General features: G+C 43.9%; 1 protein-coding gene across 1 annotated transcript in view; it reads right to left on the reverse strand.

Annotated features, from left to right (window-relative positions):
• Positions 1-1,476: 1,476 nt before the first annotated feature.
• Positions 1,477-25,602, reverse strand: part of LOC125431828 (ralBP1-associated Eps domain-containing protein 2-like) — a 47,472-nt gene continuing 23,346 nt past the window's right edge. Inside the window, exons 3-6 of the mRNA XM_048494980.1 lie at positions 21,233-21,316; positions 9,285-9,430; positions 5,426-5,531; positions 1,477-5,049 (exon numbers count right to left, since the gene is read on the reverse strand). Coding sequence (XP_048350937.1) covers positions 4,981-5,049; positions 5,426-5,531; positions 9,285-9,430; positions 21,233-21,316 — 405 coding nt within the window. The 3' untranslated portion in view covers positions 1,477-4,980. The remainder of the gene's footprint in view (positions 5,050-5,425; positions 5,532-9,284; positions 9,431-21,232; positions 21,317-25,602) is intronic.

Here is a 25,602-nt window from a genome sequence, read left to right on the forward strand (position 1 = left end):
TGACCCAGGGCGTGCAGGAAGCGGGGGAGGGGGAGTGGTGAAGTTCCCCTGCCAGCCGCTGGACTGCTGGCTGCTTCTCCGCCCTCAGCTCCTGCCCCCTCTAACGAACCACCAACTCTCTCTTTTTCCCAGTCTTTTCTCCCTAATGTCCTGTCCTCTCCTGCCCCAGGACTTCCCCACTGTAGCCTCTCTTGTCCCTTCACGCTTTTTCCTCCTGTTTCTCTCCACACACCCACGCACACCCTCCTTCCCTCCTTCTCCTCTGTGCTCTCTCTCCTTGTCAGCCTCCCTCCTTCTTCCCTTCTTTTTTATCCCTTCCGGGCCAGCTTCAAGCTCTGGTCCGTGATAAAACCTCCCCCCCGCTTCTGCACTTAAGTAGTCCCCACTAGGGCTCAGCTGGTCCGCTTGGCAGGCTTGGCTCTCGACGCCAGCTCCTTGGCTGCCGAGGCTCCCGCCCGCCTCGTCAGCTGGCGAGGGCTCCGGGGAACGTTCCCCCCCCCCCATCGCCATGGCGACCGGCCCCAGAGCGCTCCCGTGCCTCGCCGGCACTGTGACGGGATTCCCCCGCCGGCACGCCGTCCCGAGGTGCGGGGGAAGCGCCGGCCGGCCACAGGCGAGGGCGCGAGTCCGGGGCGGGGGCGGGGACCTTGCCGGGCGCCGGGCTGGCTTTCCCCTCACCAGCCCGGCTGCCTGGCCGCTGGGAAGGCTGGGCTGGTCCGCCGGTGACGGGCGCTGAACTGGGAGGGGGGTGGGGACGTCCCCCGCACCCGGACAATGCTGTAGCAACATATTAATTCAAATTTTGTTTTAAAGCTTCCCCCAAGTCCTCAGGTGGTACGGGAAGGGGAAAATGGCACCAACGATTGCTGGGTCCAGGAAAGTCCAGAGGAAACTACCATCTGGATGCTCCATTGCTGTTGCAGATGTGCCTATATTTGTAGTAGCAATAAAATTAATGTGGAAAACTGTCACTGCAGATTCAGTCTAAATAGGAAACTTCCTGTCCACAGCCCCCTTAGTGGGGTTTGACTAAATGCTGTACAACTCATACTTCATCATTCAAACCCATCCATGTGGTTAATTATCCTGCAGATAAGGGTCTTCTTTTCTAAGACCCACATGAAAAACACTCTTCTTGAGGCATATTTTGTCACTATTGCAGTCACTTTAACTTACCGGAGTAAATGCAGTAAACCTGATTTTCCACTTGGCTCCCTTGTTATACATTGCAGGATGCTCTACTCTGTTTATATCAATCTGATTATATTCCATAAGTCAAGGAATTGTATCTGCAGCTTCCAATAATATCCATTGTCTATCTTGAATGCGTTACCCAATTAATCTCTCTTGGATATTAAAAGACAATTATTTATTTTTGAATGTGCAGAAATGTATATGTATATGTGCATATGTATAGTGTAGCAATATATAATAAGGTTCCAAGTACCATTTTATGAATCAAAGTCAGTAGAAAAGTAAAACATAAACATACAATTTATTTGCTTTTTATGCAAACAAGAGAACAAGGGAAACTCCAAATATATAATTTCTTTTTGTCTTTATCACTTGAGATAATCATGTTTTAACAAAATACATTTTATCTTATTTTGTAGAATACAAGAGGATTGTTATTACTAGTTCCTAATCTGTTTTATATCCCGCAAAATATTTCTTTCAGTATGTGTGAGAGCCTGTGTTGAAGACTAGAGATCTGGCAGTGTTAAATGAACGGCACTTCCTTCCTAAGGCTTTTCAAGAATTGAAGTTTTCACAAGTGCTTTCCATGTTTTGCGAAGAGGTTCACTTTTGGGGGCAAACCCCAAAGCCAGAAATTATTTTCTGTTTATTTATAAATATGACCAAAACAGTCTCATGAGCAGACATTAAATCTGCGTCCTGTGCGTTTTCTAAACACAACCCATTGTTTGTGATGGCAGCAGATGCAAGAAGACTTTACTCTGAACAAAGATAGCAAGTCTCTCCTTCCTTTAGTACAGTTTCCCATATGCTGCTCAAATACATATCAAAACAGGCTCTAAGTAGACTCTGTACGGCCAACACCAAAAATTAAGGCTTTTTAATAATATTCTTTCAACAATGGGTCCTGAATGCATAATTGGGGAACCAGTGTAATTAGGTTACTATTCAGTTCTTGGCCCTCTGGAACACTTATAACTCTTCTCCCACTAAGGAAAGAAAAGGCTTCCATTAGAACCTAATCTGATCTTAAAATTAGAGTTCTTCTTCCATCAGCACTCTCTCATACTTCAGTAGCTTAAAAATTGTGTATCACCAACTCTTTTTGACTTGCAAGAAATCAAGTGCAATCAATTTGATGAGAAGTCTCCCTAAAGTTTACGCTGTTTATACTGGAATAGGTTTCTTAATTAAAATTATGGATATTGTTCCAAAGAATTTCAAGGAATTTTAAAATATATCTAAGCTCACCAAACCTTTCTTGAGCATATTAATATCTGCAGAGGAGCTACAGTTATTGGTTTGTGATGTGTATTCCAATGCATAGGGACCCATGTTGAAACCTTGGCTACTCCCCCTATAAATTTCTGGCAGCAGGAATCGGAAAGAGCACTGCCAGCCTGTGTAGACAGAACAGAGTGACAGAGTTTCACTGAATGCCATTTAGCAGGAAAATGGGGTATAAAGATACAATAATGTTTAACTCTAACAATTACTGCAGCAATTGAATAGGATATTTGAAATATGGGCCCCTTCTGCATACGCAGAATAATGTGTTTTCAATCCACTTTCAGAACTGTTTGCAAGTGGATTTTGCTATTCTGCACAGCTTCAAAGAGCATTGAAAACAGTTTGAAAGTGCATTATTCTGCATGTGCGGAATTGGCCATAGATTCTCAATAGAGTAACTAACATAAAAATGGAATGAGATTATTTCTAAACATGATAGGTATATTATCATAGGTCATCATTATTTTTGGTACTGACTACAGAAAATGATTATAAATAGATGTGAAATACCCAACCATGTAATTTTTTTATATACCTGACTTTGAAACAGACTTAATGTGGTCATTTTAGATAGTTTTCTTTTATACTTCCAGACTTCTCTTCAAATACATTTTATAACCGTTAGCCAAAACATTGCTTCTTGCCAGCTTTAAATATTTGCATTGATGAAGTTCACACTACACATTTATGTGAAACTTTACATAAACCCCAAATTTGATATTGTTTCAGTAATGCATATCATTTTCCTTTAAAAGTCCCCATAGTTCAGCCTATAGCCATATTACAAATGCAAAATTTTTGCAACACAAGATTTAGATGCTGTGAGTCTATCCTAAAACATTTACTCTCATGGTTAAATTCAATCTCAAGTAATTATGCTTTTATCAAAACAATTAAGACTTTTGTTATATGAAAACTGAAGCAGTGAATCTCACAGGCCTTCTTTGCCAATCTAGTAGTAATTAGTAACATCTTCTGATTTCTGGATTTATACTTGCAAAAGAAGAATAGTGAAATATGGAATATTTTAAAGAAAGGGAGGAATTATGGATGATGTGATATGAATGCTACATTTTGTGATGATGCACAATAACCTATGAAGAATGCCAAACTGTATAAATGTTAAGACTAGCCAGAATATATATTTTGCTTATTATCAGAATAGTCTCCATATGCCAATAAAAAAGTATTATATATTTTGGGTAGAATCCAAAGTTAGACAAACTATTAAGGCAGTATACAAACAAAACTTTATGTCTGCTTACCCAAATGAAGTCACACTGAGTTCAGTAGGACTTCCTAGGACCAACTGTGGTAACTGAACATGGGGACTTCATAGGGAGAATTTCAGTTTTCAGGACATAAAGAAAGTACAGTTTTTCAAGTAAATATGTTTTTTACTGACAGATAGCATAGAGGGAATTCTGACTGCCAACTTTCCTTGTTGGTTATATCTTACAGAACAAGCAATCAAAAATGCAATTGTCATAACCAGTAGGTGTCTAAGGTTTAGATTTAAATTTTGCATTACTTGATAGCATTTACTCTGTAAAATATAAAATACTGCATTGGGGCACAATTCACAAAGCCAGCCATGCTGATAGAGAACACAATTGTATCAGCATGCTGTGGGGGGGAGGATGTTCTCTATCAATAGCAGCATAAGCCCTGCATTTGATCACTCTCAAGATAACAAGGTTGCATACTGCAACAGCATGGAGAGCACCAAATGAATGCCAGAGCCAAGGCATTGCAAATGCCAATGCAAACAGATTAACCCTATGAACTTAAGCTACAGGGATAAATGTGCCTCATATCACAACATGGCTTTTTAGTGTTTTAACATGCAAAACTTTGCATCCAATCAGAACAGCAACAAAGGGCCCTGATCCAGATAGTGAATCTTGAGTCACCCCATTCCTGTCAACACCAATGGCAACTAATGGAGAAGGACATAGGTGTACTGATGGATAACATAGGCAGGGAGCCAGGGAATTGGGACAGCTTTTAGAGGAAAGAATGTGTATGTCATACCTTCATAGTGAGGCACTGCACTTACGTTATCAATAAGGTACATAAAGCATACAGATTTCTGAAGATGCTACTTAAAATTATCCTAAAACTAGAGAGACCTTGAAAAACTGCAGGCATTTATGGAATGACTTTCCAGTATAAATTTATATATAAACAAATTTTCTGAAAGTCCCCTGCCAAAAAAAACCCTGCATATAAATCAAAAATAAGAGAAATAAATAACAAAATGGTAATGACAGAGATGGTTTCTGACTGTTTCATTCCTGATTTCATAGGCATGAGGTTTAACATTCAGACTGTGTACCTTTTTCCACCTGCAAGATAAACTGGTACAAAAAAATGCAAAAGAAATCTGGCCATTATTGTTCCCTCATGATGTTGCCTTTGCAAAGATATTATGCCAATATGTGACGCTGATATAGTCTAGGATTCCTGGCATAAATGTTCTGGTGCGGACTGTCATAAAACAGTGACAGGTCGGAGCTGCTCCAACTGGGTCTCCAAGGCAGTTCGTTCTTTGTGAACTTCCTAGAGAATGCAACAGATGCAAAACAATTACAGTACAGAAACAAACATGAAACTTCTCAAGTTGAAGATTTATGAATTCTGCTGATACAACTACTCTGTAGTTAATACAGAATATGTATTTTTCCCCAAAGAATATAACAGATGGCTTTGCAAAATCTTGGCTTCTTAAGTGTATCAGGATTACAATACAGTACAATCCTAAACAGAGTTACACCTGTTTAACTTCACCAGAGTTAATGGGTGTAGAAAAGAAGTGGGATTCAGTCCACTGAGATTCAGATACTTCAGAATATTAACACTGCAATACGTTAAACAGGCTCCATCAGATACTTAATAGAGAATGGAAATCTTCCATTGATTAAAGTGCATTCCTTACCTTTAGCTGCTGCTGGAGTTCACTGTTTAACCTAGCGAGAACTGCATTGGCTTCTTTGTTTTTTCGAATAGCTGTCTGAATAGCTTTCTTCTGTTTTGATGACTGTCTGCAAAGAAAACCACTTTCAGTCAGCAGGGCCATTTATTGACATAAGGACATGTGATGCCCACTTTTAACACTTTTAAAGAATGAGTAAAAATCAACACTTAAACAGTCACTACTGTGAACAGAAATGAGGACTGATGAAAACAAATGTGTGCTACTTAATATATTGGGTTTCTTTTTTAAAAAAAATCCATTTATATTCCGCCTTCCCCAGTAGGGCTCAGGGCGGCGAACAACACATAACCATAAAAACAATATAAATACACAAACCTGATAAAAACAATAAAAACAATGCACATGGAGGCCAGACGTAACATTCAGGTCAGGTCGGCTGGCCAAATGCCTGGCGGAAAAGCTCTGTCTTGCAGGTCCTGTTGACAGGGGCGTACGTAGGCAAACTGGCGCCCGGGGACAAAACCTGAGTTTGGCGCCCCCCCCCCCCCGCCTGGCGTATGGGCGGCCACCCTCCCCCACCATGACCAAACAATGATTTTTGTACCAGCTCACAAAACACCTCCCACTCCCATCAAAACATACATAGCTCTCTCCCCACCAACTGTTTTCCTAATTTCCTAATCACAACAACCCTATGAAGTAGGTTGTTAGCCTGAAAAACAACTCCAAAAAAGCCAGTGCAAGAGTGGGTATTAAGCATGTAAATCTCTCTACAAATCACCCCAGCAAAACATTTACTCAAACAAATGTCAGCATCATCTCTCACAAAACACCTCCAGTGGAATCCACCCCCCCAAAACAGCATCACTTTTCCAATGAGTGTTTTAAACTAGAGGGAGCTCAGATTCTTCTTTTTAAATCCATCTTAAAAGGGGAGAATCTGGGGACCCCATTAAAACAAATTAGAAAGTGATTAACTATTTAGTGGATTCTCCACCACCCTGAAACAACATCACTTTTTTTGAGGATTAAAGATTCAGATGAAAACAAATAGCAGATTTGGCTGGAATCTGGAGCAGAATTTGGGCACATTGAACAAAAATTGTCCAATTATTTCCTGCCCAAATATGAACATAATCGCTTGAATACAAGGTATTTGGAGTTTTTGGGGGGTATTTTTATGGTGTTTTGGCCTGGCAGGCAGCGCATTTGTAAAAGCTAAGCGGCACCATGATTTCAGGGCATCATCCAGAGACTGCCCTGATGATACCACCCTGGTTTGGCGATGTTTGGTTCAGGGGCAGCAAAGTTATGGATGCCCAAATGGAATGCCCCCCCCATCTCCCATTGTTTTCAATGGGAACTAACCTGCCTGAGATGGGGGCTACCCATTTGAGGGAACCATAACTTTGAAGTCCCTATGAAGCATCAACTTCACCAAACTTGGATGGCATCATAAGAATAGTTATCAGATGATACCCTGAATTTTTTGGTGTCACTAGCTTTAAAAATACATCCCTTCCAGGCACCCCAAGAAATTTTGCTCCTAAGATTCTTTGTTTTGCAGTGACTTTGCTCCATTGTAGCTAATAGAGGAATTTCTGAGGCAAGCTGCACATTTTTTTTGAAGATAGAGGTAATGCCAGACTTTCAAGGGTGGCTCCAAGAGGCCTTGAGTAATAGCACCCAAGCTTGCGTGAGCTTCTAGCTTCCTGGGAGTGTGGGGGGGAGTTGAGAGAGTTCTGAAGAGAACTCAGCCCACAGGCTGTCATGTACAGGAGCGAGGGAAACAAAATAAGCCTTTTGAGGCCCCATAAGGTGAACCCCAAGCAAGGTCCTACAGAACCTGGATGCTATTACCAGGAGGCCCTCCCTGGAGACACCCTGAAAGTCTGGTGCCTCTGTCTTCCAAAATGTGCAGCCTGCCTACACACACTCCAGAAATTCCCCATTGGCTACAATGGAGGCAAAATCACTGCACAAACAAAAGAATCTTGGGCAAATTTCTTGGGATGCCTGGAAGGGATGTATTTTTAAAGCTAGTGACACCAAATTTTTGGAGAGTATCATATGTTAACTATTCTTATGATGCCACCCAAGTTTTGGGTGAAGATATGTTCAGGGGGGGACCAAAGTTATGGTTCCTCAAATGGGTAACCCCATCTCCCTGTTGAGCTCCCATTGAAAACAATGAGGATGAGAGGGCACCCCTTTGAGGTCCATAAACTTTGCTGCCCCTAGACAAACATCCTGAAATTTGGGTGGCATCATCAGGATAGTCTCTGGATGGTACCCTGAAATTTTGGTGCCGCTAGCCTTAAAAACGCGCCCCCTGCAGGCCGGAACGTGAAAAAAACACTTTAAAAATTAAAAATCACACAAACGACCCTGAAATGTTGGCGCCCCCCCCACGTGACCAAATGGGGGCGCCCGGGGACAAAGGGTACCCCCTGTCCCTAGGCAGGAACGCCACTGCCTGTTGAAAACCTGTATTTACTGTAGGTTAATCCTTTTTTACAGTACTCTCCTTAAGATCAGTGTAATGGAGATTCTCTGATCCAACTGTACAGCCAAAGTAGTAGATAACATTGTACATTGTAGTTAACTTTGCATGCACTTTGCATGCAACACAGCAAGGAAAGTATAGGTGCTACGCATTTGCACTTTTCCCTTTTGCTGCTTCTTTAAAACATGCAAATGAGCCATAAATTATGGTGTCAGAAACTAAAACAGAACTTCCTACATATGATCCAGTGGACTTTGTACATCCCATCTATTCCACTTTTAAGAATCAAATGTGTTCGCAATTTTTTGTCTTTAAAGAAAATAAAGAAAAAAATGAGGAAAATACAGACTAGGTAAGCAGAATTATTTCTGAAAGAAAGCATTTTTGGCTTTTTGTAAAGTGTAAGAGGTTCTTCAATGACAAGGAGGTCCAAGACAGCTGCATTTTCTAAAAACAGTGGAAAGTCGCTCATATAAAGCTCAGTTTGCTTTTTTCTCTAAAACAACTTGATCTGTGGAGCAGAACTCCAGTGCTGTTTCTGAGTATCTCCCAAGTCCCTTCTTTTCCTTCTCCCACTTCTTTCAATACTCTACCGGGAAGAAACAAACAGAGCATGCCTTCTTGACTATTAACATTCTCAAAATAGAACTAAATTGTTATAGTAATGGTAAATAATGCCTATTTTGAAAAAGTCACCCAGCTCCCCTAGCAACAATGTTCCCCTTTCTGATCCTTGAAGAATCTTGGAGAAAGTTCCAACCTTCTACACTCTTTGCCAGAAAACACATACTTCAGGAGGGTGTGACTTCCATAATTACTTTTTAGGCTTCTGCATGGATTAGAAAGCTATTTGTTCTCTGAACAGATTCAACAGGCAGGAAGCTATTTCTGTATTGTTCTGAATTAGCTCTAAGAAAAAAAACACTTCTAACAACTGGAAATCATGGACCAAGAGACTGGGAGGGAAATGGAGTTCCTCTGTTAAGTCTCCCGCCAGAGTCTAGATCTTCTGTCCACATCCATGCCATGGATTAACCTTCATTTACAGAGCTGCCACTTAATCTTGCCAACAGAGAAGGATATTTTGAAATCGGATATTCTTTTAAATGCTCTGTGTGCTTTAAAGGAGTAGCATGAAAAATTGAGCAGGTGAGTTACACATGCTATTTCCATATCTTGTGCTTATCCAGTTATCCAGTGCTTATCCCACAACAAAATAGTGAGCAACACTACCCCACACCATTCTGTTAGAATATGTGAAACAGCCACTCTATGGCAGCACACTCTATGGCAGCACAAGGCCCAGATTTATCCCAGTTTTTTTTAATGTAACCCAAAATATTCCTTCTTTACTTTGAGATTGAGTGATGGGGCTTGATGGCAACCAAGGAAGATGCCACACTTTTAGTGGGAGAAAGTTCCGGATTCTCCAGCATCTGGCCTTCAGGTCGGAATTTTCTGCGGATTGGTTTTGAGGGTGGCTGAGTAAGCAAAACCTCCTGTGAAGAGGAAAAGAAAAGAATATTTATTCTCAATGATCTGTAAGATTCCAATCCAGAAGGTTTTACTATGGGTTTTTTTTCCTACTACAAAATTCTCCTCAGCCTGGGGGGAAGGCTTGTTTCTTGCAAATGTCCATCCATAACCAACATGACCAAAAGCATCTAAGAGCATCACCGACCAGAAAATTATTCTCTGCCAATATATTACTGTGAATAAGGATTATACCAAAAAAGTGCATTTATGAAATTAAGTCCTGTTTGGTTCAACAGACCTTGACACAGGCATGGATGGTTCTTACTAGAGTTTGTTTTTAACTGCAACAACATCCCAGTGTTGATCTAAAAGTTAGAACTAGCCATATTCGCTGTAATAATGGGGAGAAAATGGAACAGAGGTCCTATGTGAACACATAAAAAGCACATATGGATAGAAACACACATTTATGATTAAAAAACCTAGCTGTGCTGTTGGAATTATTTTAATTATGTTCTAGATTAGTCCATAATTAAAATTTATAATCCATGCATGGATAACTTTAAAAGATATGTACTCTGAACAAAAACAGCACACCAGGTCATAAAGGCCTGTGCACTAAAGGCCCTTCCTGTTTAACAGGATTGGTGCAGTGAACCTGCAGTGGTTGTGTATTTAATGTACACAGTCGAGATACCTTCCTTTGAAGTTGTGTTTCTTTTGTATAAGTATTGAGGGGTTTTCCCCCAGATGTTATGGCCCCTGACACCCCCAGAATATTATTTATATATATTTCTGCTTTAAAATCATATTGGCAAAAGCCAGTTGCCAAAAAGCACTCCTCTGGGTGTAGGTAGCCACATGATCACTTGACCACAAGCTAAAGGTCAAAACTACTTTAACAAAAGCTGAATTAAGATAATGAGTTACTCCTGGTAACCTGGAGGTCTCATTTGAGTTACTAGCATTGATTACCACACCTTGCTATAGAAACTGTTAAAGACAAAGGATATGGAAAGTCACCCAGCCAGCAGATACTGTATTCTTTGTTTCGCTTGGAAACACAGGTCAGCAGCAAATACTTACTGCTCTGCATTTCTCCTCCTTTTGTAATGGTTCTCCTAAAAGCCTTTACCTCTCCCAAGTCTAAAGGTCTCAGCCAAAATCTGAATATCTTGGGCAGTGACCCTACAGGGTTAATCTGCATGGGAGCATTGCAGCCCTCCCTCATTCAGTTTAACAATGTAATTCTGGCCCTATTGTCACGGGGTTAGCAGTAGGTGAGCTGACTCATCAAGGTCAGCACTCCAAATCCAGCACAGATGCTGCACAAGTAAAACTTGCTCTGATTGGTTCCTTTTCCTGCCAAGGAACGATCTACGTTATAAAAGTTCAGCTCACCTGGAGTACATTGCTCATTGCCATATGTTCCTCCCTTGGTCTTGTTGGTGTGAGACACGAATTCGTCCTTCATTGGGTTTCTGTGCTGGCATGGAATCCCTGCCTTCTATTTAGTCTACTCCTAAGAATCATTAAGTAACATATTACCCTGCAAAAAACCCCATTCCTCCTCTATCCTCCCAATCTATCCTTCAAACCTTTTTATATACTAGAACTTGAATGTATGTGCTCTTGTGCCTTACTGTATGTATGTATTTTTGAACCAAATTCATATAAAACGTTTAAAACTCAATTGGACTCTTGCGCTCCTCTGTGGAATATTCTTTGCCAGAATCCCTTCCCCGTAGACATAGTCCCAAAGATCCCCTCGGCCAATCTCTCGCAGCCAACGTGAGCTTTAGTTTTTATTCCCCTGTGCTACTTAAGAATTTAAACGTGTGCTGTTACACTCTTAGCAGCTGGTGGAGAATCCCTTTCCTAAATCCCCTTCCCCTGTCAAGGCCATAACACAGAACAAAATTAACCTATACACCTGACCAAACATTGTTATTTTGTCAGAAAATACTTTTATGGAAGTTACTGTGCAAAGTAGGCTTTCACAGGGTACAGGGGATTGTGATGATTACTAAGACTTAGCCATATTTTCTGCAAATAGACTGCAGCACACAAGGAGTTAAGTCAGGAATGCTTGTGATTGGCTGGCTGCAAAAGGCAGCATTCTAAAGGCTGTGTGAGGAGATTTGTGGGGGAGTCCTAAACAGAGTGCCAGTAAGAACTGGCTCATTTCTAAGTTGGGCCCTTTCCACAAGGGCCATTTACAGAGGGCCAGGGATGGCAAAAACACCGTCCCTGGGCAGCTGTTCGCACAGGAGGCACTGCTGGATCACAGCAGCGCCGTCCTGGCCGCCCAGGAGCGGCGTGAAGCCGCTCCTAATAACCTCGCTCATTGAGCGAGGTTATTCTAAAACGCCGTCTTCCCATCGGCGCGGTGCGAACTGCACTGCTGGGAAGATGGTGCTTTCCCCATCCCCTCTACTCACCTCGTTCTCCAGTGTGCTCTGTAGGCCATCAGGGACCCGCACACGCTGCCCCCCGACCTCCAGGTGTAAGCGCAGAAGGAGAAAAGAGGGGTCTAGCTCTGCTTATAATAAAAGTCTTCTTTCCCTCCATTACATTTCTTGTCATGGAGAGATGGCAACCAGAAAGCTGCTGACCAAAGAAATCATGCAGGCCTATTCTTTTACTGTTACTAGGCAAGCTTGACAACCCTGAAGAATGTCCCTTGTTCACAATTATACAGAATGTGCAAACTAAACTGTTTTTGAGGTCTTACTGTCCCCAGAAAGATACCTTGAAGCTGCCCTTTTCCTGAGACAAGAGAAAGAAACATGAAATTGTTTAGGCTCTTTGTCTAGTGAAAGGGGGCAACAAGAACAATACCGATAAGAAAGAAACAGGGCTTTAGTTCACACAACGTCAAAGGACAAAATGCTGACATCTTCCAATAAGGATTATGGACAACCCCAATTGTTTTGGGGAAAGGAAAGATCTCCACCTTTTTGTATGATTGATTGATGATGTGGGCATTTTGGGGTGTATTCTTTTCTGCCATTTTGATGTAACCTGTCTTAATACTATAAAAGTAAGAACGCACTGCCATTTTGTGTGATCCCTTGATACTATCTAGCCCATTGTTGGCCGAATAAAATTCTCTCTGATTTTATTCTGTATTGGCTTGAGCTTTCTTAAGCTTATTTAGTTTTCAACCTGTTTCTTCATGGTTACACAGGGGTTGGAGGGCAGCGTGGGCTGATCCCTGACGGTCTCCAGAGCGATGCTGGAGGACGAAGTGAGTGGGGGGGACGCAGAAGAGGCGGCTCTGTGCAAAGCCACCTCTTCTGCGCCAGCTTCTGCGGGGCTGCTCGCACGCTCCCGGGCAAATGGCCCCCACCCCTCCACCGGCATAATTTCTGCCAGTGGAGAGGCGCCCTTTCCACTGTGCGGAAAGGGCCTTAGTTAAGCTACGCTGTTTAAGGGACTGGAGGGTCAGACTACACCAGTGATGGCGAACCTATGGCATGGGTGCCAGAGGTGGCACTCGGAGCCCTCTCTGTGGGCATGCACACAGAGAATTCATCATGTGTGGGGCGGAAAATCACCCTTTCCATAAAAAAAGCATACAATGGCAGAATAACTGTTGATAGTAGCTGCAATAGCAGCTTTTTTGTGGGGTAACCAGGAGAGGTTATAGGAGAAAATTATTCCAAGATATTTATATCGATTAACCTGCTCCACTGGTGCATTATTAATTGCCCAGTTATGTTTTTTATATTGTTTGGCAAAGACCAAGATCTTGGTCTTATTTTATTTATTTATTTATTTATTTATTTATTTATTTATTTATTTATTTATTAGATTTATAGGCCACCTCTTCCCCGGAGGGCTCCAGGCGGCTCAACAACATGGCTGTTATTAACAGCAACTCAACAACATAACTTAAAAACTCCGGCAGCTGTTACATCTAATTTAAATAATCCAAGCCATTCAAACAGTATAAAACAGTTCAAACAGGCGCCCGTTCCTAAGGCTAAAAGCAAGGAAAAGATGAAAGAAGAAAGGGAGGGAACAGGTGGGCCCAGATGGAGTCACAGCAGGCCCAACCAAGATGACAAAGATGGAAATTCAGCAGAGTTTCAGTGGGGGGCAGTAGAACCGCAGCCAGCCTCTCCAAAGGCCCGGTGGAATAATACTGTCTACAGGCCCTCGCTTGGAACTTCGCCAAGATCCCGCAGGGCCTGGACAGCTGGAGGAAGAGAGTGTTCCAACTGGCTGGGGCCAGAGCCGTAAAGGCCCTGGCCCGAGGTCAAGGAACCAGCCGCATCGTCGGGGAGCTAGGGGTCACCAACGAATTCACCCGCACTGCCGAGCGCAGGTGGCCTATGTGAGACCTTATAAGGGGTGATGCTTGATCCCGTGAATATGAGGGGCCATGCCGCGTAAGGCCTTAAAGGTTATTACCAGCTGCCAGAAGGCGATCCAGAACTCCACTGGGAGCCAGTTACCCGAACTGACGTAGCACAGGGGTGATATGGTCTGAGTAATCACCACCTGTCAAAAGCCGTGCCGCTGCGTCTGGACCAGCTTCAACTTCCGGATCAATCACAAGGGAAGGCCGGCGTAAAAGCGAGTTACAGTAATCTAACCGCTGAGGTGACTGTCGCATGGATCACAGTGGCCGAATTGATCTGGGAGAGATGGGAACCCAACGCGCCATGCCTGGCGAAGATGAAAGAACGCATAACCTGGGTAACGCCGGGCCACCTGGCTCTCCATTGACAAGGCAGAGTCCAGGCGGACCCCCAGGCTACGAGCCAGGGATGCCGGGGCCAAAACGACCCCCTCCAATATAGGCGGCTGGAATTCCCTTGGTCTCTCCCCCTGGCCCAGCCAGAGGACCTCCGTCTTTGTTGGATTGAGTTTTAACCTACTCTGCTTCAACCAACCAGCGACTGACTCCAGACAATGCTGTAGAGCTGCAGGGGCAGAGGCCGCCACCCTCTCCATCAACAGAACGAGCTGGGTGTCATCCGCATATTGGTGACAGACCAGCCCAAAGCTCCGCACCAGCTGAGCAAGGGGGTGCATGTAGATGTTAAATAAAAGCGGGGAAAGCAAGGCCCCCTGAGGAACCCCACAACTAAGTGGGGCTCTCTGGGAGGCCTCAACCCCGCACCATACCTGCTGACCCCGACCCTGGAGAAACGAGGCAATCCATTGAAGGACAATGCCCCGCACTCCAGAGGCTGCCAGTGATTGGATCAAAAGGTGAAGTGATGCGACCACATCAAGCAGCTGCTGTGAGATCCAAGTAACACAAACTTGGCATGATCCGCCTTGGTCTAGCTGCATGCGGAGCATATCTGTGATGGCAATGAGGACGGTCTCCGTCCCATGCCCAGCACGGAAGCCGGACTGGAAGGGATCGAGCACCGATGCGTCCTCCTTATGATAGTTTATGGCTAGTCCATTGTCTATACAATACTCCCCACACCTATTCAGCAGTCGACTAAGTCCAACTTTTGAACGAGATAGAAGAACGGTTTCATCAGCATATAAAAGTATTGGGATATGCCTTGTGCCTAATTTAGGGGCATGGCTGTTAATTTCTGATAAAGCTGATGGTAGGTCACTCAAAAATAAATTGAAAAGGGTTGGTGCTAACACACAGCCTTGCCTCACACCTTTATAGGTTGGAATAGAATCAGTCATGAGACCTTCTCACAAGCACTTAACTCTGCAGTTTGTGCCGGTATAGAGTTGCCTTATTAGATAGAGGAGTTTATTATCTATTCCTTGTATAGCCAATTTGGTCCAAAGACGTTCTCTAGAGACTGTCAAAAACTGCCTTCAAATCAATGAAGGCAGCATAAAGTTTGCTTCTTGGACTTCTGGAATATTTATTAACCAGATGCATGAGAAGCATAGCATGGTCTAACGTGGATTTCCCCCTCGTGAAGTCTATTTTCTCTGGGCCAATAATGTTCTGTTGAATCGTCCAGGCCTGTCTAAAAGTGTCTTAGCATATATTTTCCCAATGACTGATATTAGACTATTGGGCGGAAATTAGCAGGATCCGATGGGTCACCTTTTTTATAAATAGGTACAATGACTGCAGATAACCAAGACTTGGGAATGAAGCCTGAGTCATTGATTTGGTTAAATATCAAACAGATTCAAACAGTAGCGCCGCCGCACACACGCACCTCCAATCCCTATTGGGCAGGGAGGTTGCTTTAGTAACCCCTTCTCGGCACTCAGAAAAAATTAGTAACCACTTCTAGAGAAGTGGTGAGAAATTATTGGATCCCACCTCTGGATAAAGGGTCATTTTTGGTATTTCCTCAAAGCTGTTTCTTTGCCTGACTGTGAGGTGCCTCAAGCTGAACAATTTAAGAGATTTTTTACGGATTATAATTATAAAGTTGGGAAATCACAAAGTAAAAAGAAATAAAGCAAGATCACCACATTCAAGCTACTGCATCACAATAATAACAGACCACAGGGTTGCTCAGGCAAAGCATAGGTGATAGTTGGAATTTTTAGAAGGAAAATCTCCTAAGGGGGCACAGAGAAGGTGCTTGGCACAAGAAGGATACTTCTCATGATGTGATCGCAACCTGACTAAAACACTCTCATTTACACACACCTTCTGCTATTATGTGCAGTTTCAAGCTTCATTCATTATTTTTTAATATTTATCACTTTGAAAGAGGTAGCAATTAAAAAAGCAATACTTATTTCCTGGAAAATAGCAACAAGAATTTTCTGTATTTAAGAAAAAAAGTTATTTAAGAAGAGAAGAAATTAGTACATTTGTTGTATTTAAGGTTCTGATACTTCTTCTGCAGGCTGAATATTAGTTCACAGCCTTGTCAGTTGAAAAGAGGCAAGCACTAGACTCAGCAAGTACATCTCAAAACTATTTTTCCTTAATTGCCAATGCTTGTAGTCCTTTGGCAGCACCTCTTACTCTTTTAGTTCTTTCTGCACTGCCACACTGCTGCTTTATAACAGACAATTGAAGTTCCCATCACTTTACTATACTAACAAAGTCTCAAGTGTCATCTGAATTCTAACTCATGACAGTGGTAGACAACAGTCATCAAAGAATAGGCATGCTACTGGGCACTTAATGGATGCCAATTTTATTGAAAGTTTGATTGGTATTGTGAGCAGGAGTATTAGCAATTTATGACAAGTCATCTCAGTCATTTCAAAGACAGAACCATACAATAGTTATTATTCTTCACAAAACATATTTGTTAAGATTCCCCATCTCTAATATTTCTTGGGTATCCTCTCAAAGTCTCTTAGCGCTGAAATGAGTGATCATATTTAACTCTTTCTCTGTTTCCAGTTCAATGAAGCAGTGGAAGCAGTGGTGGCTGAGGCTTTTTCTTCTCCTCCCGCCTGCCCGCCTGCCTACCCGTCTGGTCTCTGCTGGGTCTTTGCCAGGCCTGGTTTCTGATGGACCCGACTTAAATGACTTGAGCAAACACCTGGGTCAGATTGGAATGGTCGATATAGATCATTTCAGCTTGAAGATCAAAGGGAGAGGTCGGTGGCAGGGGCCTCCTCCGCTGCTGCCCAGTCACCTGGTACCACTATTGGATAGTGGAGATTGTGTTTACTGGCCTTTGTATGGGTCCAGTGGCAGTGGGCCCGGGTCTTTGCTTCAGATGATACTTCTATTGCTTGGACTTTTTGTAAACTGCCGGGTGGCCGGTGGCAGCGGTCCCCCTATTTCCTGTGGCAATATCGGACTGGGACATTGGCATCATTGGTGGGGAGGAGTGGCAGTGACTCCCGACTGATGTAAATTGCATCATATGTAGCCTGGTCCATTAACTAATTAATGTGTTGGCCTCCAGCACTTGCCATCAGGGTACTTGTGTTGCGTTGCACCTGCACTTTATTAGGCTATTATTTATTTATCCTATTTCATCTTATACTATGGTGTATGATGCTTTGGATTCAGTAGTAGTAGGGTAGGATAGTTAGTGTGTTAGGTGTCAGTAGGTAGTTAGTTTATTAATGGGTATCTAGCTGGGGGGATTTGTTGCCCTATATTAGGTGGTAGGTTAGTGGGGGGAGGTGGTCTGTTATAGGATTAGAAGGTTTTACTAGGCCTCTGCTATGGGAGGGAATGGCAGCAGGGGGGCAATCTATCAAGGCCAGGGGATCCCAGCGATATGGGGGCGGGGTAGATATGACGGTAGGCGAAGGTCTTATGAGAGAAGGGGGAGGAGATGTTTTCATGCTCGTCCCCTTCTGACCTCCGACCTATCCCAAGGAATGCAGGCTGTGGGACTCAGGCATACTCTGCTTTGAGCCTGGTGTTGATCAACACCAGGTCCATTAACAACAAGGCTGCAATGCTCCTGGATTTTCTCGGGGCGTAGCAGATGGACCTGGCTTGCATCACTGAGACCTGGGTGCGAGAAGGCAAAACGGTCACCTAGGGCGGTCTCGCCCCCAGGTTTCGTGTGTGTCTACCAGCCTCAAATACAGGGCCGGAGGGAGTGGCAATGTTCATCCGGGATTCCATCGCCATCAGGGCAATCCCTGTCCCTCAGATCTCTGAGTGTGCCAGCCTGGAGTGGCTGTCCCGGGAGAGGTTGGCCTTCTTCCTGGTGTGCCAGTCGCCTAGCGCTCTAGGGGACGGACTGCCACAGCTGCTGGAGGCAGTGGCTGAGTGGGCATTGCGATTCCCTCGACTGATTGTTTTGGGGGACTTCAACGTCCATGTGGACGCCGCCTCGTGTTCAGCGGCAGTGGATCTAGTGTCATCCATGGCGACGTTAGGACTCTCCCTATTAAATTCTGGTGCCACCCATGAGGCTGGTCACACTCTGGATCTGATTTTTGGGTCAGGAGTGGATATGGTCGTATCCTCTATTAGTAGAGTGCCATGGTCCGATCATTTTTGCCTTGAAGGTCCGGATGGACCTCCCGCGCCAACCCTATCTAGGCGACGGACCTATTTATGTCCACCTGCGGAGACTTATGGAACCAATTGGTTTCCTGAATGCTCTGTGGGATCCTGAGCCCCCTGGCACCCTCGATGAGCAGGTGATAGACTGGAATGCCAGACTTTCCGATGCCATTGAGATGATTGCTCCCAAGCGCCCTCTGCGTCCCCGTTTACGGCAAGCTTCTTGGTACACTGAGGAGCTATGCCAAATGAAGTGAGAACTCAGGCGGCTAGAGCGAGCGTGGAGGAAGTCTCGTGGTGAAGTAGCGCGAACAACTTATAGGATGTTTATGAAAGCCTAAGAGTTGGCGACGAAGAGGGCGAAGAAGGCCTATTTCTCGTCCTCTCTCGTGTCTGCTAGCTCTCGCCTGGCACAACTTTTTCGGATTGTTCAGTCCCTCACTTCGTTAGTAGAGGGTTCCACAAATTCTCAATTGGCTATTGGCTGTGAGGCATTTCAGAGCTTTTTTGCAGACAAAGTCATGCTACTCCGTCAGGACCTTCCAGCCACATTTGATACAGTTAGAGAACTCGAGGCTCCTTCGCCGTCTTTGGGTCTTACTTTAGACCAGTTTTCCCTGCTCTGCGAGTCCGATGTTGACAGGTTCCTGGCTGCTGTTAGACCTACTACCTGCCCTCTGGATCCGTGCCACCCCTGGCTGATTAAAGCCTGCCAGGAGGAGTTACGATCCCACCTGTAGAATATAGTCAACGGCTCCCTTGAGCAAGGAGTGTTTCCAGGTGGGTTGAAGGAGGCGGTGTCTAAGGAGGTGATGATCTAAGACCATCCTTAGATCCTGGTGATCTGGCCAATTATCGCCCCATTTCGAACATTTTGTTTCTGGGGAAGGTAATTGAGAGAGTGGTGTTGGAGCAGCTTCAGGACTTCCTGGAGGATGCATCAGTGCTCTATCCCTTCCAGTCTGGTTTCCGTGCTGAGTATGTGACGGAGACCGTTCTCATTGCCATCACAGATACACTCCGCATGCAGCTTGATCAAGGCGGATCAGTGCTGCTAGTGTTACTTGACCTGACTGCAGCGTTTGATATGGTCGATCACGATCTTTTTATCCACCGCCTGGCTGCATCTGGGGTGAGGGGCACTGTCCTTCAGTGGATTGGCTTGTTTCTCCAGGGGGGGGGGTCAGCAGGTATGGTGTGGGGATCAGGCCTCTCGTAGGGCCCCACTTAGTTGTGGGGTCCTGCAGGGGGCCTTGCTCTCCCCGCTCTTATTTAATATCTACATGCGACCCCTTGTTCAGCTGGTGTGGAGTTTGGGGCTAGTTGTCACCAATATGCAGATGACACCCAGCTCATTCTGTTGATGGAGGGAGGTGGCCTCTGCTCCTGTAGCTCTATAGCATTGTTTGGAGTTGGTTGCTGCTTGGTTGAGGCAGAGCAGGTTAAAACTTAATCCAACAAAGACAGAGGTCCTCTGGTTAGGCCGGGGGGAGAGACCAGGGGATTTCCAGCCACCTGTTTTGGACGGGGTCATGCTGGCCCCGACGTCGCAGGCCTGAAGCCTGGGGGTCCGCCTGGAATCCTCTTTATCTATGGAGGGCCAGGTGGCCCATGTTGCCCATGTTGCGTTTTTCCATTTTCGCCAGGCTCGGTGGCTGGCCCCCTATTTCTCCCAGTCGGATCTGGCCACTGTGATCCATGCGACGGTCACCTCGAGGTTGGATTACTGTAACTTGCTTTACGTGGACCTTCCCTTGCGACTGATCCAGAAGTTGAAACTGGTCCAGAATGCAGTGGCTCAGCTTTTGACGGGTGGTGGCTATGTAGACTATATCACCCTCGTGCTTCGCCGCTTGCACTGGCTCCCAGTGGAGTTCCGGATCGTTTTCAAGGTGTTGGTTTTGACCTTTAAGGCCTTACGCGGCATGGGGCCCTCATATCTGCAGGACCGCATCACCCCTTATGCCCCAAATAGGCTGCTGCGTTCGGCAGCAGCAAATCTGCTGCAGACCCCCAGCCCTTCAATGATGCGGCTGGCCGCAACCCGGGCCAGGGCTTTTATGGCTCTGGCCTCTGCCTGGTGGAACGCTCTTCTTCCAGCTGTCCAGGCCCTGCGGGACCTTGGTGAGTTCCACAGGGCCTGTAAGACGGAGCTGTTCCACCAGGCCTTTGGTGGGGCTGGCCATGGATTTATTGCCCCCCAATGAGGCTGCCATTTTCCATTCTGGCAGGGCCGTGATTCCGTTTTGGGTCCTGCCTTTCCCCTCCCGGCCTTTTGGATCGGGCACTGTTCTTCTTATGTTTTTATCTTCTTATTTTTGTTTTATTCATTTTAAAGTACTTGCTGCTGTATTATTGTTTGTTTAATGGGGTTAATCTATGTTTTATATGCTGCGGTATTGGATATTGCCATACCTGTGAACCGCCTTGAGCCCTTCGGGGGTGAGGCGGCCTATAAATATAAATAAATAAATAACAACCACAACAACTAAGGGTTAAATAAGGAGGTCTATACCCATTAGTATATGGTAGGAGATATCAGTAAGCACTAGGTGTTCATGGTTTATACCAGGAAAGATTCTTTGTTTTGGCCTTCATGCTCTGGTCTACAGGGACAAAAAAAATCTCTGGGAAGAGAGAATATCCACTATGTTTTGGGACTCCTCGTGAATACAGTCATTATTCTCTACAATCACAAAATCTATATTTCAGGTTTTCTGTGAAAACAAGTTATACCCAGAATGTAAAGCATCTGAAATCCAAATGGTGCTACAGAAATCATTGACTACATCTGTGCAAAAAATCATACAGAACATCCCTGAAGTCCATTTTTGTGTCAAAACCTTCAGGAGAAAACGAGGCAGACCTATCTAAACACTACTTTATAATGGGAAGCAAATCAACCTTAGTTGAGGAAGAACAGCTTTACCTTTTTTACTGGGCTGCTTTCTTCTCCCTGCGATGAAGTTCTGGTGGTTAGCAAATGTAATTCGGTCTCAGATTCTTGCTCCATCTGTAGCAATATACAAATAATAAATACATAAATAAGAATAATCTATATAAAAGTCAGTTCCTAACATTTCATCAGTTGTTAGGATGACCAAGAAACAGGACAGGGCTTTACAGACAAGATCAAGTTTGATTTTTCAAAGACTTGAGTATTAATAGTAGTTTTTCTCTTCCCCTACATTAGAGAGACCATGGAAGTACCTTTCTCCCATTGAAGTAAATAATTACCATTCACTTCAAAGTAAAAAAACCCAAAATAATTCTGCCACTGGAAGACTTGCCCCCCTGTATGAATGGGATCCCTAAGGGAAACAAACAAAAAGAAGGGTCTATGTGTTAAGTATACAGAATCTTTTTTTCCTAGGGTTCCATAGTCTCTAGCATTTTGTAGATGAAAATGAGTTCATTTCAGATGGTGGGCAGCCCAATCAAGAATGGGGGATGCACCCCTCTCTGCAGCAGGCACAACCTTGTGCACCGGTGGAAGGGCAACTTACTTGGAGACCAGTGTTGCTGGGGAAAGGGAAGGGGGGTGCAGCCAACCTTAATTTCCACTGCTCACCCAGCCCCTGTGCACCGGCAGAGCTGGCATTGGAGATACACCACTTTTTTGTGGCATATCTCTGTTATCTCCTATGGGTGATTTTTGGAAAGGTTTTTCTTTTTTGGGCTTACTCACACCATGAGAAAGCTTTTTGGAGAGGGTGGGGCAGCACTGGAGTAGTGCCGCCCCTGTCTGCCAGCCTGCTCTGAATTGGGCTGTTAGTCTGCCAGCCTCAGGAGGAGGTCTAGTGGATAACATTGGGGTCAGTACAAGCCAGATCCTTAAGAAGAAATCAGGTACTCAAAGTGAATGAAGCAGGCGGCTTCAGAGGCAAGCCACAGGTTACAAGATTATTCAAATACATAATAAACATATGCATTAGATTGCATTTATACTGTTCAGAAGGCATTAGCTCCATTTTGCACATGGGTTACAGTAACACCAAGATCAGTCAGAAAATTCAAAATGAGGAATTAGCAGAAACAACAATAAATAAGAATGGTTCTCTGTTGCCTTTACCACTAAGAAGTTTTACTTTTTGACCTAGTGTTATGTAGAGTTCTAGGGAGCAGTCCGAGAATGGGCTATGGACAGTTTCACATTTTGGGGTTTTTGTTACAATTTTGTTAGGTTTTGTTACAATTTATGACTGAATTAATTAAATAAAAATAATAAGTTAGGGTTAGGGTTAAGACAAGGGCAGCGGTTCAGGCTTGCCTTAGTGTTACGTTGAGTTCTAGGGCACAGTCCGAGAATAGGGCTATGGTCAGTTTTATGTTTCAGGTTTTTGTAACGCCATTGTAATGCTGTTTTAACGCTGTTGCAAACCCATTACAACGCCATTACAACGCCGTTACAACATCATTGTAACGCCCTTTTAAGGGTTAGGGTGAAGGCAAGGGGAGCGGCTCAGGCTTGCCTTAGTGTTACGTTGAGTTGTAGGGCAGAGTACAATATTAGCGCAATGGTTAGTTTTAGTTTTTGGGTTCTTTCCTTTTTTGGGGAACAATTTTTGACTGAATAAATTAAATAAAAATAATAAATTAGGGTTAGGGTTAAGGCAAGGGCAGCGGGACAGCATTGCCTTAATGTTATGTAGAGTTCTGGGCGCAGTCTGAGAATGGGGTATGGTCAGTTTTAGGTTTCGAGTTTTTCTTACAATTCTGAGAACAATTTATGACTGAATAAATTAAATAAAAATAATAAGTTAGGGTTAGGGCTAAGGCAAAGGCAGCAGGTCAGCATTGTCTTAGTGTTACGTGGAGTTCTAGGGCGCAGTCTGAAAATAGGACTAAGGTCAGTTTTAGGTTTTGGGTTTTTGTTACAATTTTGGGAACAATTTATGACTAAATAAATTAAATAAAAATAATAAGTTAGGGTTAGGATTAAGGCAAGGCAGGGGCTCAGGCATGCCTTAGTGTTACTTTGAGTTCGAGGGTGCAGTCTGAGAATGAGGCTACGGTCAGTTTCACATTTCGGGTTTTTGTTACAATTTTGGGAACAATTTATAACTGAATAAATTAAATAAAAATATTAAGTTAGGGTTAAGGTTAAGGCAAGGGCAGCGGTTCAGGCTTGTCTTAGTGTTACGTTGAGTTCTAGGGCACAGTCAGAAAATACGGCTATGGTCAGTTTCAGGTTTCAAGTTTTTGTAACTCCGTTGTTACGCCGTTATAACAACGTTATAACACCATTGTTTTTGTAACTCCATTGCTACGCCATTGCTACGCAGTTATAAAGCCGTTGTAACGCCGTTATAACACCGTTATGAGTGTTAGGGTTAAGGCAAGGACTGGGGCTCAGGCTTGCCTTAGTGGTTAAAATAGTTCTAGGGCATAGTCAGAGAATAGGGCTATGGACAGTTTCACCTTTCAGGGTTTTGTTACAATTTTGGGAACAATTTATGACTGAATAAATTAAATAAAAATAATAAATTAGGGTTAGGGTTAAGGCAAGGGCAGTGGTTCAGGCTTGCCTTATTGTTATGTTGAGTTCTAGGGCACAGTCCGAGAATAGGGCTATGGTCAGTTTTAGGTTTCGAATTTTTGTAACTCCGTGGCTACGCCGTGGCTATGCCGTTGTAACGCCGTTGTAACACAGTTATAATGCCGTTGTAATGCCATTATAACGCCGTTGTAACGCTGTTGTAATACCATTATAAGTGTTAGGGTTAAGGCAAGGACAGGAGCTCAAGCATGCCTTAGTGGTTCGAATTTTTGGTGGTTTCGAATTTTTGTAAATCCATTGCTACGCCGTTATAACGCTGTTGTAATGCCATTGTAACGCCGTTGTAACACCGTTATAAGTATTAGGGTTAAGGCAAGGGCAGCGGTTCAGGCTTGCCTTAGTGTTTCGTGGAGTTCTAGGTCGTACTCAGAGAATAGGGCTATGGTCAGTTTCACATTTAAGGGTTTTGTTACAATTTTGGGAACAATTTATGACTGAATAAATTAAATAAAAATAATAAGTTAGGGTTAAGGCAAGGGCAGTGGTTCAGGCTTGCCTTATTGTTATGTTGAGTTCTAGGGCACAGTCCGAGAATAGGGCTATGGTCAGTTTTAGGTTTCGAATTTTTGTAAATCTGTTGCTACGCCGTTGTAACGCAGTTGTAACACCATTGTAACGCCGTTGGAACACCGTTGTAATGCCGTTACAACACCGTTGTAACAGCGTTATAAGTGTTAGGGTTAAGGCAAGGACAGGGGCTCAGGCTTGCCTCAGTGGTTCATGGAGTTCTAGGGCATACTCAGAGAATAGGGCTATGGCCAGTTTCACGTTTCAGGGTTTTCTTACAATTTTGGGAAAAATTTATGACTGAATAAATTAAGTAAAAATAATAAGTTAGGGTTAATGCAAGGGAAGCAGTTCAGGCTTGCCTTATTGTTACGTTGAGTTCTAGGGCTCAGTCCGAGAATAGGGCTATGGTCAGTTTTAGGTTTCGAATTTTTGTAACTCCGTTGCTACGCTGTTATAACACAGTTGTAACGCAGTTGTAATGCTATTGAAACGTCGTTGTAACGCCGTTGTAACGCCGTTGTAATGCCGTTGTAACGCTGTTACAATGCTGTTGTAACAGCGTTATATGTGTTAGGGTTAAGGAAAGGACAGGGGCTCAGGCTTGCCTTAGTGGTTCGTGGAGTTCTAGGGCGTAGTCAGAGAATAAGACTATGGTCAGTTTTCGTTTCGGGATTATGTTACAATTTTGGGAACAATTTATGACTGAATAAATTAAATAAAAATAATAAGTTAGGGTTAAGGCAAGGGCAGCGGTTCAGGCTTGCCTTAGTGTTACGTTGAGTTTTAGGGCACAGTCTGAGAATAGGGCTATGGTCAGTTTTAGGTTTTGAATTTTTGTAAATCCGTTGCTACGCCATTATAACGCAGTTGTAACACCGTCGTAACACAGTTGCAACAGCGTTATAAGTGTTAGGGTTAAGGCAAGGACAGGGGCTCAGGCTTGCTTTAGTGTGACGTTGTGTTCTATGGCACAGCCCGAGAATAGGTCTATGGTCCGTTTTAGGTTTTGAATTTTTGTAACTCCGTTGCTACGCCATTGCCACGCCGTTGCCACGCCGTAGCTATGCCGTTGCTACGCTGTTGTAACACCATTGTAATGCCGTTTTAAGTGTTAGGGTTAAGGAAAGGAAAGGGGCTCAGGCTTGCCTTAGTGTTACGTTGTGTTCTACGGCACAGCCTGAGAATAGGGCTATGGTCCGTTTTAGGTTTCAAATTTTTGTAACTCCGTT

Source organism: Sphaerodactylus townsendi, linkage group LG04 (genome assembly GCF_021028975.2).
Source record: "Sphaerodactylus townsendi isolate TG3544 linkage group LG04, MPM_Stown_v2.3, whole genome shotgun sequence".
Taxonomy (NCBI): domain Eukaryota; kingdom Metazoa; phylum Chordata; class Lepidosauria; order Squamata; family Sphaerodactylidae; genus Sphaerodactylus; species Sphaerodactylus townsendi.